This window comes from Cuculus canorus, chromosome 8 (genome assembly GCF_017976375.1).
Source record: "Cuculus canorus isolate bCucCan1 chromosome 8, bCucCan1.pri, whole genome shotgun sequence".
Classification (NCBI taxonomy): Eukaryota; Metazoa; Chordata; class Aves; order Cuculiformes; family Cuculidae; genus Cuculus; species Cuculus canorus.
Genome location: NC_071408.1, coordinates 20,453,715 through 20,468,607, shown reverse-complemented (window position 1 = coordinate 20,468,607; position 14,893 = coordinate 20,453,715). Strand labels below are relative to the sequence as shown.

Genomic DNA, 14,893 nt, shown 5'->3' with positions numbered 1-14,893 from the left:
GTTAAATTGTGTTCTCTGAGACTTCTGGGACTCCTGCCAAGTGACGTGGAAGATGCTGAAGAGGCATCTAAATGCATTTTAGTCTACTTCTACATATATTTTCTGCTGTTATGGTTCCCAGTGAAGCAAACTCTTTGTCTCAATGCAGATAGCATAACAGGACACGGAAGAGTAATGTGCCCACAAGGGATTTTAGAAGGCTCAGATTAAAGAAGGAATAATGATTTTTAACAAGTACTTGCCTGGTGAAATAGCTACAGTGAGTAGAGATGAGCTAGAGAATTTACCTTCTTTTTCTCTTGTGATGCAAGACATAGGAAAAGCTTTGTTTCAACTGAAAACTAATACGGAATTGAGAAAATGGGATCAACATGACACAAAGAAATGAAAGAAGGGATATTTTAGTGGCAGCTCAAGCTATATTAGTACCTTCGTGATTAATTCAATGGAATAGCACTGTTTAAAATTTATCTGAATCAGTGACAGCTTGCAATAGAATTCAGAGCAAACCCACATGGCCATAGCAAGGTTGCTAGAAATATTGGCAAACTTAGCTTAACTGTAGCAGACTGTATCTCAGATTTGCACTTCCCATACTGTTTTGGTTTGGTACCTGTATTACTTGCTTTTTGAATCTTTTAAATCAAAAACTATTAGAGCATCTTTTGTGCTTTGTAGGCTTGTTTTTTGTTAGTTTATTTTACAACAGTTTGCAGTAATGTTATTTAGATGTGACTTTCAATTTTGCATGGATTGGCACCCAAACCACCAGGACGGTAGTTTGTTCCCCCTTCCCCTCTTTTACTCACTGGCATAATTTCCATCCAACAAAGCTTTTCAAAAATAAGGAAGGAAAAGGCCTTCCTGTACAAGCTTCCTGTGAATCCTATCCAGATATAAAAGACTTCTGTAAAAGCTTGGCAGGCAATCCTAGCATATGGCACTTAGCGACTTCCTTATTTTATGCTATCATTCCACGTACAGCAAATGATCTGAAAAACAGAGTAATTTTCATTCATTTTTGAATAAGAAATTTTTAAATGGTAAATTTCCTATCTATGTAGAACGCCCACAGTTCAAATTAAAAGTTTTGAATGCTGACAGGGTTAGTCATAGGAAATCCTGTGTGAACATCCAGCACTGAAGTTGGACCTTCCCCTATACCACACCATACAAGAAGTTTGTAGGAAAACATTCTGTTACTCTAAAAGTCTGTGTTGGTTTTTAACCCTTTACATGCCATTGTTTCTGGTATAGTAGTGCTTTTTTTTCTAGAGCCCATTTCCCATTTTCTTTTGATTGAAATGGTATTGAAAATTTAAGTATTTCATTTCTAAAATTGTCTATATTTTAATAATATACTAGTAGCACTCTATAGATACATATATACACATATATACCCTCCCTTGTGAACACCAGATGTCTTCAGTGTATGCTATTCAGAAGAAAATTACTTTGAATAAAAAATATTGGCTTAGAATATTATATTGGATATAAGGTAACCAAGTGCAAAATACCACAAGATGTAGAATTTCTTGCGTATATATGGTTAATTCTCATAGAATCATAGAATAATTACAGTTAGAAGGGACCTTAAAGATCATCTAGTTCCAACCCTGCTGCCATAGGGAGGGACATCCCACCAGACCAGGCCCCATCCAGCCTGGCCTTGAACACCTCCAGGGATGGGGCAGCCACAACTTCTCTGGGCAACCTGTGCCAGTGCCTCACCAACCTCAAGGTGAAGAAATTCTTCCTTATGTCTAGCCTAAATCTGCCTCTCTCCAGTTTTTACCCATACCACTATATTGCATAAAATGCTGTGCACAGTATAAGTATTTTAAAATATTTGGTGCAAAAAAAAACCCCAAACCACTCTAGTTTTCACAGAAACAGAGAGCTTTGCCACCCGGGCTTTGCTGTGTGCACGGTTATGCTGATTAGCCCATTTCCCACCCTTCTGCTTCTAGTGCACCTAAAACCAGGGCCATACTTGGATATGTGTATCTGGCCCAGCCGATCCACAGCACAGTGTGCTGGCACAGGACAGTGCCATCAGTGTGTGACTTTCTGGAAGGGACCTGTCACCTGTCTTCTTCTGCAACTGGCATTGGAAAGGTGGCCGTGGCTGTCAAGCAATGTAATAAGAAATTGTTGGAGGTAAAATTTTACGTTAGGTGTATCAGGTTACATTCACTCTCTGTTATGGGATACAGACTGTCTTGGATAAAATCGAGACAAAATAGATGGTTACCACAGGCAGCACTTCAGGTGCCCCTCAGGTGCCGTGGAGATAGGCTGTAAGTGGCACTGGGACTAGCACTGCACTCAGAGGAGGGTTAACTGGGCAGGAACATCAGTGTCAGCAGTAAAGAACAGACTTGTACCGTGGTGCTGAGAGGGCAAATGTATTAATATTCACGTATTAATTATTACCATCAAACAAACTGTGTATCTCAGTAGAAATGGAAAGCTAATAAAGCCAGCATAACTTGGTAAATTAAACCATAACACAGTCAGAGCATTGAAGTAACACGTAGAGCTATGTTGCACAGGATCTTTTTCACATTACATGAAACTTTGATAGTTTATTTGTCTTTATTTAAAAGGAGCCATCTCACAACAGACATCATATCTCTTTAAAAAAAAAAATCCTAGTTATAGTTTTGGTTTAGTGGGAAAATCCCACACATGTTGAGTTATTATGGAACAGCTGGCTTAAATTAAGGTTTCAGACTTAAGGAAGGAATCTCAGAGCATAAAGTATCAAATAATAGCTAAATTCAAGATGAGGATGAGGCTTGTGATGTTAGGCACGGCAAGCATATATTAGGAAATGAACTTAAAGAATCATGCGGTGAATCATAGTACTCCAGCTTTAGATAAAAATACAGCAATGTTTAAATAGAGTTTAATGTAGTTTAATAAATGAATCAAAATACATTTTAATATATCATTGTTCGTAGGTGAGAGCCTTTAGATTATGCAAATACTGATAGATAACAATAAAGGAAATAGAAAGCCATTAAAAATTCTCAGTATTTTAGAGCTCTTCTTTTATTCTGACTCTTGCTATGAGTTTTAAGAGTCTTTCATATCTTTTTGGAGCTTTATCGTTATAAGTAATCGATTTTGGTGGCATAGGCAAAAGTGATAATTTTTACTGGCTACACAGAGACCCTGTTTGTTTTCAGCCTATATTTATAAAACTTCACATTTTAAACTCCTAGACTCATGGAGTCATAGAGTTATTTAAATCAGTGTAGACCTTTGTGAAGTCAGTATTATTCTGAAGATCCTTACCAAAGGGAGGATTTTGGCCAAGAAATAGTTCTTCAGTTTTGGGCTTTTCTGTTTTGTTTTTTAAGCCAAGACCTGGACTGCCTGCAAAAAGGACATTTAAGTTCAGCACTTCTCTTCTGCACTGTAGATCTCCCTTGTGCTTCACACAAGCAGCAGTTATGGAAAATCATGTGAAGCACCTTACCTAAAGCTGTAGATGGAATCTGAACTCAAATTCGTTACTTATTGTGCTGTTGTCTGATGTGAGATCAGCTGAACCCCAGAAACACCAAAGAATCTGGTTGTGGGATGATAATGGCTAGTCTTTCTTGTTCCTGTTTCCACACAGTTGTACAAGACAAGCTTTATTTCCTCTTTGTGCCTTTAGATCATTGCTGCCACTGTAGAAGGCAGACCCTCCTGTGGAGGTGGGGAAAGGATGAGATGGTTAGTAGTATGCTTTCACGGATTGATGGGCCTGCAGTTCTGCACTGTGATGGGCAGGGTATTCCCAACAGAGATAATGATAGCTTTTCCTTCTTAGGTCAGTGGTAATACAGTGGTATTATTCTTCAGCTGAGCTGCTGGCATTCCTAATTTGCAACAGATTTGGGAATGGAGCTGTTACTAACAGAAAAAGAATAACTTTGTAAGATCTTTTCTTCCCTGAGCTCATTGCTTAGTTGCTTTTGTTACTATACTTCGTCATGATTGCCTCCAAAGTTTGATTGGAAATGCTTTGCTAGTGGCAAATAGATGTAGATACCAAGTGTGAGAGCCTGTTGTTAACCAAGTTACCACATTCAACCTATGGGCACATAAGCATAGAAGCAACAACAATTAACATGAAGTTAAAGCCTAAGCCTTTCTCTCATTGCCAGTCTGACAATTCCTGTGAAAAACAGAAGCAATTTCTGCTCATAAGAATGATAATGTTGTAAACAGAGGAGTCTGAGGAAATAGCTCGAAACTAATTTGGGGTGTGCTGGTATATTTTGTAAGTAAATTGAAAACAGACAAGAAAGCCAATATCAGGCACACGTGCAAGAAATTCCATTTATGAGACTTTGAATAATAACCTCACTGCCCTCTTAAATAGTTTTAAATGCATATGCATGGTTAGTCATCTAACAAAAACAGCTCCATAAGCATGTACAGTAAGGACTTACAGTTCTTGTTCAAGTTAATGGGTGCATGAAAAAACTTCACTATGAAAGTCAAACCACGTTTTATAGGTTTGTCCATATGGGAAGTTGAGCTTGTTTAACCAAAAGTGTGAATTCAAATTAAGTTGGTAAAACTGGTGCAAAATCTGGCTGGGCATTTTTGCAGTGTAATTTCAATTGGGAAAAAATGAATGTAAGAGTTCTGACTCATTCTCTTGTCATTTGAACATTGCTGGTGAGCATTTCTTTCTGAAGATGCTACATCCCTAGTGCTTGTACCTGCATTTATGTCCCACCCCCACCACTGCCCACCATCATTTCAGGTGTTTGTAGAGCTGTATGTTTAACCAAATAAGGGACGCAATGCAGACTAACGTAAGTATCTTGACGTATTCCAAAAAGCACTACCAGCACAAATGAGGGAGTGGAAAAGAAGAGGCAAAGGAGGAGGGAAAAGACGGCTGCTCTGGCTGGCACAGATGTGAAAAAAGTGCTTACGCACACCAAAGCTGAGCTCCCTGAGGCCAGGAGACGGATCTGTCACTGCTCACCTGGGAGCAGCAGCCCTTGAAGCAGTGGTGGCCAACTGTTGAGCTCCTGCAGGCCACACACAGGCATATAAACCTAAACTGCGTTATTGGGAGCTTCTTGAAACACCACACCTAAAGACGCTGAAGGTCATGCAGCAAGGCCCCAGGTTGTACCAAAAACAGTAAAGGAAGACTTCTTTTGTGTACCAGTTTGAAACAGTCAGGTTTTAAAAGCTAGTGCCATGTAGCTTTCTTGTGAAGCTAAAAGTCTGGTCTGAGATCAGCAAATTCCTGATAAGAAAAAATGTCTCTTGGGACAAAATGTTTTGCCCTTGCTCATTTTCTTTCTTTCTTTCAGCTCTGGAAATTCTGACATCCATGTTTCCAGACATATGAAGATGCTATGATTTTTAAACGTGTTTTCCTGTCAATATTTATCAGTAGCCTGATTTCCCAAACTGGTACAGCCACCATCCTTCAGACTTGTGCTACTTTTTTTTGGTAACTGTCAATCAGTGTTTTGAGAAAGAATCAAATTGGCAAACTTTATTGTTATTTCTGCAAAATTAGATGGAAACAAAAGCTGTCAGTAGCTGTGAAGCTTGGTCAAGGACACTTCCCTATATGTACTGAGCCTGAGTGGTTTGGGAGTGCAGAAGTGGGAAATAAAATTCAGAAGTCTCTAACCAAGCTAATGTATTAGCAGCATAGATTTAATCTGCATAGAGAGCAGCAGCCTGCCTTTTCACTGGTCACAGCCCTGAAAATGGATGTAGTGGGCAATTGGACAAAGGTGTTCATAGCAGGTCTTGTTATCCATGACTTCTTGTAAGGAGTTTTGAAGAGTTGATGTTTGGGGATACCTTAGTGTTTGTATAGGAGACAAAAGGTGTGCATTGTGTATACGATGCAGTAGAGTGAAACTTTACCTATGGAAATTTGTTCCTCACTAGCACCTGGTGGATGTTTACTGATGTTTCTGTTTAGGCAATGGAAGCATCACCTGAATCTCATCAGGTAATCATTACACCCTGGTTCCATCCTATCTGACTAGAGCGTCCTAAGTTAAAAGAAGGAGACTGAAGAGGCATAAGCGCTTCTAATTAGCAATGCAGTCTACCAGATCCCTCTCTGAAGAGGTCTGTTCTTTCCTTTTAACTGTAAGGGGACCCTGTGGTGCCTCCTAACCTAAATAACTGAGTTAGCTGTTGGAAGTTAAACTGAAAAAGTCCTGAGCTGTATCTTTAAAATGTTATAGCATCATTTAAAAAGGAACTTTTTGTGTTTGACTTCTCAAGGTGAAAATAAAACAACAACCAGAGCTTGAGAGGTAGGTGTAGCAACTTACAATTTTTTCTCCTGTTAAAAGTTCTAAACCTCCTTTTGGACATAAATTAAAGTGAACTTTTCATAATTCCCAAGGTGCTTTGATTTGTGATTACTCAGAGGTCAGCAGCTTTGAGAACCACATCACTTGAAATAGGTAGAGTCCTGTTTTGGTAGTGCCATGCCATGCTTTTAAACTTCCTGTTCCACAGAGCTAAGGCTTCTTAAAGTTGTCTTTTTTCAGTGTAAGTGCTATGGGAATGGCTTTGTAGGTTTGAATAGCAGTGTTCACTGCATCAGGCATGTTTCCATGACTTGTTATCTGAGACATATAAAGCATGTTATCAGCAGGTATCTAGAAGTCATGCCCAGTAATTCATTATCGTGGATGAGAATTCAGCAAAATAGCCACAGATGCTTGGCTTTGAGCCCTTAGTGTCCTCTGAAAGATCAGTGGTTATTCCATGATTAAAATAATGCAGGATCTCCCTACTCATTGCAGTGATTATTTTAAGAATTCAGGGAAGCCTTAAAAATAATATTTTTATTTTTAAGTATGTTTGCGTGATAGTGGGCTTCACCTAAGGACTTTTCTGGCTGCATCACCATCTGACCAAAGGCTCCTGTTGCAGGCATCTGTGCAGCTCATTACAGGACTGTTTGCTTTTGAGCTCCATCTGCTGGAATTGTGTCCCGTTTCCCACATCTTTGGTGTTATGCTGCCAGGTTTTACAGGTTTAATTCAGAAAAGAATAAGGAACAAAGTTCATATGCGGAGGAATTTCTAGCATGCCACTGGTCCTTTTGTTTAAGGCACCAACGTAAAGATTGCTTGGAAAGTACAAGGCTCAAACCAAAATAGTTGTGAGACTGAGGAAAAGGAATAGTCTTGCTCCACTTTTGTTTGCAGAGTTAGTTTCTAGGTACTTTACAGGAATTTGGATTAATCAGTTCACTCGTAACCTAACAAGTTGTGTATGAGATTTAAAAAATAAGTTTCTCATTGTATTCATTTTTCTGAATTAGGTTTTTGTTTTGTTTTCCCCCAGTATCTGTTGCTACTCTATAACTAAGATAATTAGCAGTGTTTTAAAAATTTAATTAACTTTTTAAAAAAGCCATTCTTCCCCATTGCAACTATGTTTCTAGTATTTCAGAATATTTAAGGACAGAAAGGACTGTGATGAATGTCTAATTTGATTTCTGTAGTTCCATTGTTCCTTAACAAAAATGTACTGCAAAGCATAATGTGCAAAATTGGGAAAGAGGGCCCTGCTGTGCAAAACCACTCTAAAACTGTTTGTAGTCAGATGCTTTCATGGTAAATTATATGATGGCTTTCTGCAAGTTTGCTTTGTAAGAAACCCCATTCTCTGCTCAGAGGATATATAATGGTGTTCATGTCAACAATAACGTATATGTGTGGAATCAAGGTGGCCACCCATCCTGGGGTGCAGACACTGATGTTGGCAGTGCATGTAATTCTGAAGAACAAGCCCTTCCCTGGAAGGACTGCCTTCTCAAAAAGCAAACCAGCTACATTTTGAATTCTCATTTTCTTTCTCTGGAAGGCTAACACTACCTTTTTTCTCCCTGTCCCTAAACCTGTGCTGGATGTTACTAAGTTATATTCTATTTCAAAATTGGTTTGCATATATGGTAATTTAAAATACTATTCCCTTGCTGTCCATCTGCCTGTTAGCAGTATTTTGTGTTTGCTTATGATGTTTGCAAGTTTTTTTTCTTCTCACAGCAAACTTTGCCTGAACTGGTTTAAGTTTCTTGATGTGGGTAATTCTGCTGTTATACCTAAGTGTTGGGAATAGGGGCAGAGAGGTGCAGAACAGAGAGAGCACTAGGCTTGATATTAAAGATAAGTGTTCCTTTTTCACTTTTAGTTCTGCCTTGTACTTCTCATAGACATGGTACACCACACTCCGTGGTGTACTCCTCAGATGCCTGAGCTTGTTCCAGCCTGAGCTGGTCCATCTGCCTCTGCAGCCTATTCAGTAACGCTGCCCAGGCCAATAAACCCAGCGCCGCCGTCAGGGTTATTCACTCAGGCAGAGCACTGTGCTGATCCAGCTCTGTAATTTCCAATGTTCGGGCTCCACACTCCACCATGCAGTGTCCATACGTGCTGCATGATATGAGATCACTGATATAAGCTGGCTGTTCAGTAACCTGGGCATCTGCAAGCTAGAGTCTTTGCTTCCTGCAGTTGTGAGAATAAGATCATCAATGCGTATGCAGCAATGTACTACACTGAAAGGCCTATTTACTTTTTCAGAAAATAATTAATATAATGGATTTCTTAGGCTCCTGCATGGGACAAAACAGTCAGTCATCTTTCACACGGGCTTTGAGAGATATTGTCTGTATTTCTTGGCAGCTTCCTATAAAGTGGAAAGATAGCTAAAGCATCTCTTGGGTGCTGGACTTCAACGTTAAATAGGCATGCACTGCCTTAGGCTGCTATTTGAGATGCCATGTTTTGAGGTCAGTATTTTTTTAGGCCTGCAGAGATGTAGGCAATCCAAGGATGGGGACTCCCTTAGTAACTGCTACTGTGTTCTGAGAGGGAAACTGGCTGGTGTGTAACTCTTTCCCACTGCAGAATGAGTTAGATTGTTACTGTTGCTTCTGCAATGACAAGTACTTGGGATTTAAAATAATCAGTGAGTAAGCATGGTCAACCCCCCCATTGTAGCTCACTAATGTTCATAGGACCGAAGTGTGAGGGTTTTGTTGGTTTTAATGCAGACCCAAACTGTAATTAATATTCTGCGTCCCAAACATGTTGTTCTGATTAGAGGCTCCTTGCCTAGGCATTTCTGCTTAGCCTGCCCTGTTTGAAACCCTGCCTTTTTCTGACTTCACTTCCTGAATCCATTGACAACACTCACAGCCAAACAAAATACATGTTCACAATGCTGTTATTTGCAAAATATTCCCTTGTGAGTACAGCTGGGGCAACAAAAAGAGAGTTTCTCTCTGAATCTCAAAGAGAACTGACTATTCCTTACAGAAGTAAGTCACATAATGCATTGGGCAATTTTAATCTCAGCAGTTAAGCAAGTGTCAAAACCTTGCATTTCACCATGTACAAATGCATGCACGTCTTTTATTACTCTTGTGTGTATTGATCACTGAGTGATCTAGTAATATGCTAAGAGTGCTGAATTTTAATCTGTGCTGAAGTGAACCAGATGATAGCAACAGGCTCATAGCCCACCGCACTGTTTACAAAACAGATGGAGGGTGGAAAGAATATAAATTTACTTTTGCTCTGTTTTAGGCCTGATCCTCAAATGAGATGCGGGACCAAAGAAAGAGTTCCTATAAATCTTCACCTTGTGAAACTGTGTAACTGGCGCTCAAACCCACCGTTCTTGGTGGCAGGTTCTCTGAGCAGCCAGCCGGACCTCCTGAGCTGGGCCAAGTCAGGAAACTGGGGTCATGGAGACAGCCCGGCAGGCAATGCCCACGTAGCCAGCACTGCTGTTCCTCAGTCACCTTTTTGCCTGTGCTACAGAATGTTGTACTTGAGAGAGAAAACCAGTAAGTGCAATGCTAAACGTCTGTGTGCGTATGCAGGGAGGGTGGAGCAGACTGTCACTCAGCTGTATTTAATTAACATAGTATTTTATATAATGTATTTATTTTTTACGTAATTAGGTGATTAAGCAAAATGCTTGCTAGTAACATCTGTTCCATAACCCAGCACTGTTCAGAGTTAAACATGCACCTTTGCATGTAATTAATCTCCTTGCCCTGCTTATTTTGCTAGTTGGCACTTGCTAAATCCCTGTAAAACCACACCCAGCAATGCTGTGTATTATCCCTCTGCTGTCTATTCCTACATATGGTCAAAATCAACTTACCTTCCGGGTTGCTGACATCAGCAAAATGTACTCTTGGCAAACTACAGTATCCTCCTAGTAACCCTTTGTTTGGTTGGTGTTATTACAATTGTATTCCTCTGACAGCAGCAAACACCATCTAAACAGTGCCTACCTTGACACTTGGATTATGATGTGGAAGAAGATGACCGTATTATCGTATTTTAAACATTAAAACAACACCTCATATGATAGAATTCATTATATATATATATAAGATATTATAATATGGGGGGGAGGTTAGAGGAAAGGTGTTTCTGTGCTTCCTATGAGGAACCAACCCAGATGTTCCAAGTTTCAGGGTATCATTTTGGTAATAGTCAAGGCATGTATTTCCACTTATCTTGTGAAGCTACCTTAAACAAGACTGACACTTCAATTAAAATTGTGCTTATTCCTATTTTAAGGGGGAAAAAAAACAACAAACCCATTCTTAAGACTGTCTGCTATAAAAAGTTAACATTCACTAATAATACAACCCTACTCTTTTCTTGCTGTCTTTTGATAGCATCTACTTCCTCTTAGATGTTTGGCTCTATAAACTGCAAGCAGAAAAACATCTGGTCATCCTTCAAATATATGCTTATTAAACTAAATGAATTGGATAGTGTTGACAATCCTGATACAACATGCGCCTGCTTCCCCCTCCCCCCCCCAAGTTAAGTTGCATGTAAGGTGCATATTTATATTGTAACTGTAGTAAACCCCAAGATTATTTTCTAAAACTTGCATGGGAAGTGCCAGAGGAGTCATTACTTCCAGCAAGCTGCTGAAAACAAGCAACAGGAGTTGCTCTTCTCATTTCCCACCAGGTTCAGTTTTGCCAGTTTCTCTATTGCTAAAAAGTTTAGAACCCACAGTGACACCCAAAAGGGAGAGGATTTCACGGTAGGGAAATGGTTATAAGATTACTTTACTGTTGACAGCAGCACTGTTGTAAGCATCAACAAACAAGGACCACTTCCTACCCAGGAAGAAACACAGGAATAAAGGTGAATATTTCTATTTTTGAAGTCTAGAGCATGGTTTGGGTTTTTTTTTTTTTTTTTTGAAATAAAATAACTTACCTTACCTTGAGGACTTTAAGAATAAGCACATCAGATCAAGTAGTCAGCTGCTCCCATTACGGAGCAGTTTCATACAGTGGCTTTTTACAACTCAACTACCTGCTTGAAGTTGCTGCCTGAAGCCGGCCACTACAACTGGCAGGCAAGCCCATCAGGTTGGGACAACTGTGAACTACAGCTTCAGGACAACTCAAAAAGCTGTATTAATTTGGTGATCAGGATCTAGCAGCTCCCTCTCCACCTCACACATTTTCCAGGACGTGCCTATAGTTACAGAGTAAGCCTAACAATCCCTGGAGATCAGCATAAAGGGCATTTTCCCAACTCGGATACTAGCAAAAAAAAAAAAAAAAAAAAAAAAGTTGTGAGGGGGAAATGCATTTTAATTATTTTATTTTTCTTAAATATAATAGAACCTTCTAGAATTTTTTCCAGAAACAGAAACATTAAAAAATTATACTTTATTACAAATGGTAAACTCAGAGTGCTAAAAAAAAGCCTCTTATTTACAAACAATACTGGGCAGTGCCCAAATAAACAACATAAAAATAACTTACAAAGTCATGAAGTAGTTTATTGACATTAATCAACTTTCATAAAATAAAATAAAAAAGATATGTACATACACAATTTACTTGAAGGCAGGCAGAATAGTTCTTTTTTTTATCAGCCTCCCACAAACCTCCCTCCCACTTTTTTTTTTTTTTTAAGTAATACTACATAAAGCAATCTACAGTTTCTATTGCAATTTAACCTTTAATACTGAATGATCATCGAATGTTAGGTCCATGCAGGTCTTGGTCAATGTTAAACGAAGATCTGACATCTCATCTGAGCAGGAACAGCACTTCTCTGAGCTGTGCTGGCCGCTTCGCTACTAACTCGAGCTGAAAGCTCGCCAGTCTTTCCACACATGCGCTTTGCAGAGCACAGGCAGGACTTGGCCTTTCAGCTTTTACCATTAGCTTTATGCATCTGCTGCTTTTGGTTGGTTGTTGTAGTTATACCACAGTATCACAGTTCTCATTTAAGACAGTCTCTTCAAAACGTTTGCAACTGTTGTGTTAGCATTAGCTGGCACCCGCTGTTGACATGGTTCATGACCTTCTGCTTAAGCTGTGCAACCTGTTCTCTGAGCATGTTGGCAGTGGATGCCAGTTCAGAGTTCTGGGCTTTCAAAGTTTTCACTTTTTCTTCCAACCTGGCAATCCTTTCCAACTTCCTTTTCCGGCATTTGGATGCTGCAATTCTGTTTCTCATGCGTTTTCTCTCTGCTTTGATTCTCTCCTGCGACTCCATGTCAATAGGGGACAGGGGAGGAGTTTCCCCTGGCATTTCAGGTACAGTCTGAGGTTCTTCCTTCAAAGCCTGAAGCCTGGGATGCTGCACCGGCATCTGGGGGTTTATGTGATGCTGAGGTGCATAGCCCATGCCGCTCGCGTTATAGTTGGGTGCGGAGTTGAGCGCGTTAGGGTTGAAGTTGCTGAGATTGGCGTAGACCGGGGGCTCGCTGTGCAAACTGGCGTTGAAGCTCCCGTTGCCGGCCATCGAGGACACCGGGGCCATGCCGCCGGTGACAGGCTGCGCGGCCGAGGTCACGCTGGGCATAGTGTTCTGGTTGTGCAGCTCCGCCAAGGCTCTCACGAAGCCTTCGGCGAACCCCTCCTGCTCGTCGGTAACGTTTTTGGGGCAGAGGAACTGCGTGGGGGTCGGCGTGGTGGTGATCAACCCGTTGCTGGACTGGATGATGAGCCGCTCCAGCTCGGGCGAGGCCAGTTTGAGGAGTCCCACGTCGGGGGAGGTGAGGATGTCCGCGTTCTTGTTCCTCAGGTGCGGCTTCAGGTTGCTGGATGGGTCGGACAGGTTCAGCGTCATGTTCTGCTTCAGCACTTTGGCGTTATTGTATCCGTACCCGCCGCTCTCCGGCGGCGCGAACCCGGCGTTCAGGGCGTCCTCGTAGAAAGTAGGCTCCATCTTCGCACTCATAGAACGGAGCGGCGCCGGCAGCTCGGGGAGAGGCCGCCCGGCCGCCGCCGCTCGCCACGGGGGGAACCGCCGGGGTCCTGCGGGCCGGGCCCGCGCTGCCGCCGCCTCGGAGCCCGCCCGGGCCGATCAGCCGTCCCCGCGCTCTGCGCCCGCTGCCGGCGTGCGGCCCTTCGCTTATCAGCGACCGGGAGCCCGCTAAAAATAGCCCATGATGTCACCCCGCGCGCTCCCCATTGGCTGCCGCCGCCTCTCCCGGGGGAGGCGGGCCGCTGGCCCGGCCCGGTGCGTATCAGCCGGTCGCCATGGTCACCCCGCCCCTAGAAGCTTCTCAGGGCGGGCGCGGGGCCTTGTGGGATGAGGTAATGCGGGGCGGCTCGGGGCATTCTGGGCTGACGTCTTGTTTTTGAATATCTGGTTACCGCGGCCCGCGCGCGAGCCGGGTTGGTCCGGCACCCCCTCAACGCCCGCGCGTACCAACCGCTCCCCCCCGCGGGGGTGGGGGGAGCATCGCGTTGACACCCCCCCACTCCTCCCTTTCTCCGCCGCCGCCCGCCAACGGTGCCTCCCCTTGTTTGTTATCGCGGTTGTTCGTTCATTCTCGCAGTTGCTTGTTTGTGCCCGCTCCGGCGGGTCTCGGCCCGTGCATGTGTTGTTCCCTCCCCCCTCGGTCGCTAATGGTACAGTCCTTCAGGTGGCGCTCCCGGGGAGGCCTCACGTGATTTCCCCTCGGCGCCGCCGTCCGCGCGGTTTCCAGGCAGGGCGCGGGGCGGGGCTCCAGGGGCGCCAACGGCCGCGGGGAGGCCCCGCCCCCCCCGTCGCGCTCCCGCCCCGCCCGGGCCGCGGGGTTCAGCCGGGACCGTGTGGGCGCTGCGGGGGCCGGGGGTGGAGGTTCCCGGACTCGGAGACGTGCCGGGGTCGGGGGGCGAGCCCCGAAGGGAAAGCGGGGTTCCAGATGGGCTTTGGGAGGCGGTGGCTGAGCCGGTGCGGGAGGAATCAAGGCTGGAGTCGGTACCCGCTGCTGGGTGGTCCGGCTTGTGGTGTCGAAAGAACTCGGTCTGAAGGGTTCAGTCGGCTCTTTGCGATACCTGCAGCTGGCGGAGTTCTGTCTAGGTTTGAAAACACTTTCAAATTCTCCAGTGCCATTTTTTCCTAGACGTAATGACATAATTAGCAGTTCCAGCGTGCAACAATGAAGCAAACAGAAACGCAAGCGTCTGGGAAAGAAAAGCGAGGGTTTAGCTCCCCTGTCAAGAGGGAACAAGAAGTTGTTCTCTTCTTTTCTTCTCCCTTTTCCCCTGGTGTTCCCACCTGCCTGCAGCCTGTTTGCCTTTGACCACACGGCGGGCGCTGGTGGGACTTTACAGGCTCACTGGAATTCTGCAAATAAAGCGTGCGCTTCTTTGTACGTTTGTGTGAGCAGTCTGGGGCACGAAATACGAAGTTTTGGCCAGGAAAGGGGGCTCTCCAGTGTGTCCTTGGGATATATGCAGCCTCTACATAGGCAGCATCTATCTGAGTTGCAGGTAACTCGTCTGTACCTTCAGCTGCAAATAGTTTGGCCAAACAGCACTAAGTTACTGCATATGCATAAGAAAATCGCTGAAATTCATTCATGCGGTGAATGCTACAAGCGG

At 43.2% G+C, this 14,893-nt stretch overlaps 1 protein-coding gene across 1 annotated transcript; it reads right to left on the bottom strand.

Moving 5' to 3' along the window:
* Window positions 1–11,683: 11,683 nt before the first annotated feature.
* Window positions 11,684–13,434, bottom strand: JUN (Jun proto-oncogene, AP-1 transcription factor subunit). Its single transcript, XM_009569161.2, has one exon. It carries the CDS (start codon window positions 13,257–13,259, stop codon window positions 12,315–12,317), a length of 945 nt encoding a protein of 314 aa, XP_009567456.2. The 5' UTR covers window positions 13,260–13,434; the 3' UTR covers window positions 11,684–12,314.
* Between the last annotated feature and the right edge of the window lie 1,459 nt (window positions 13,435–14,893).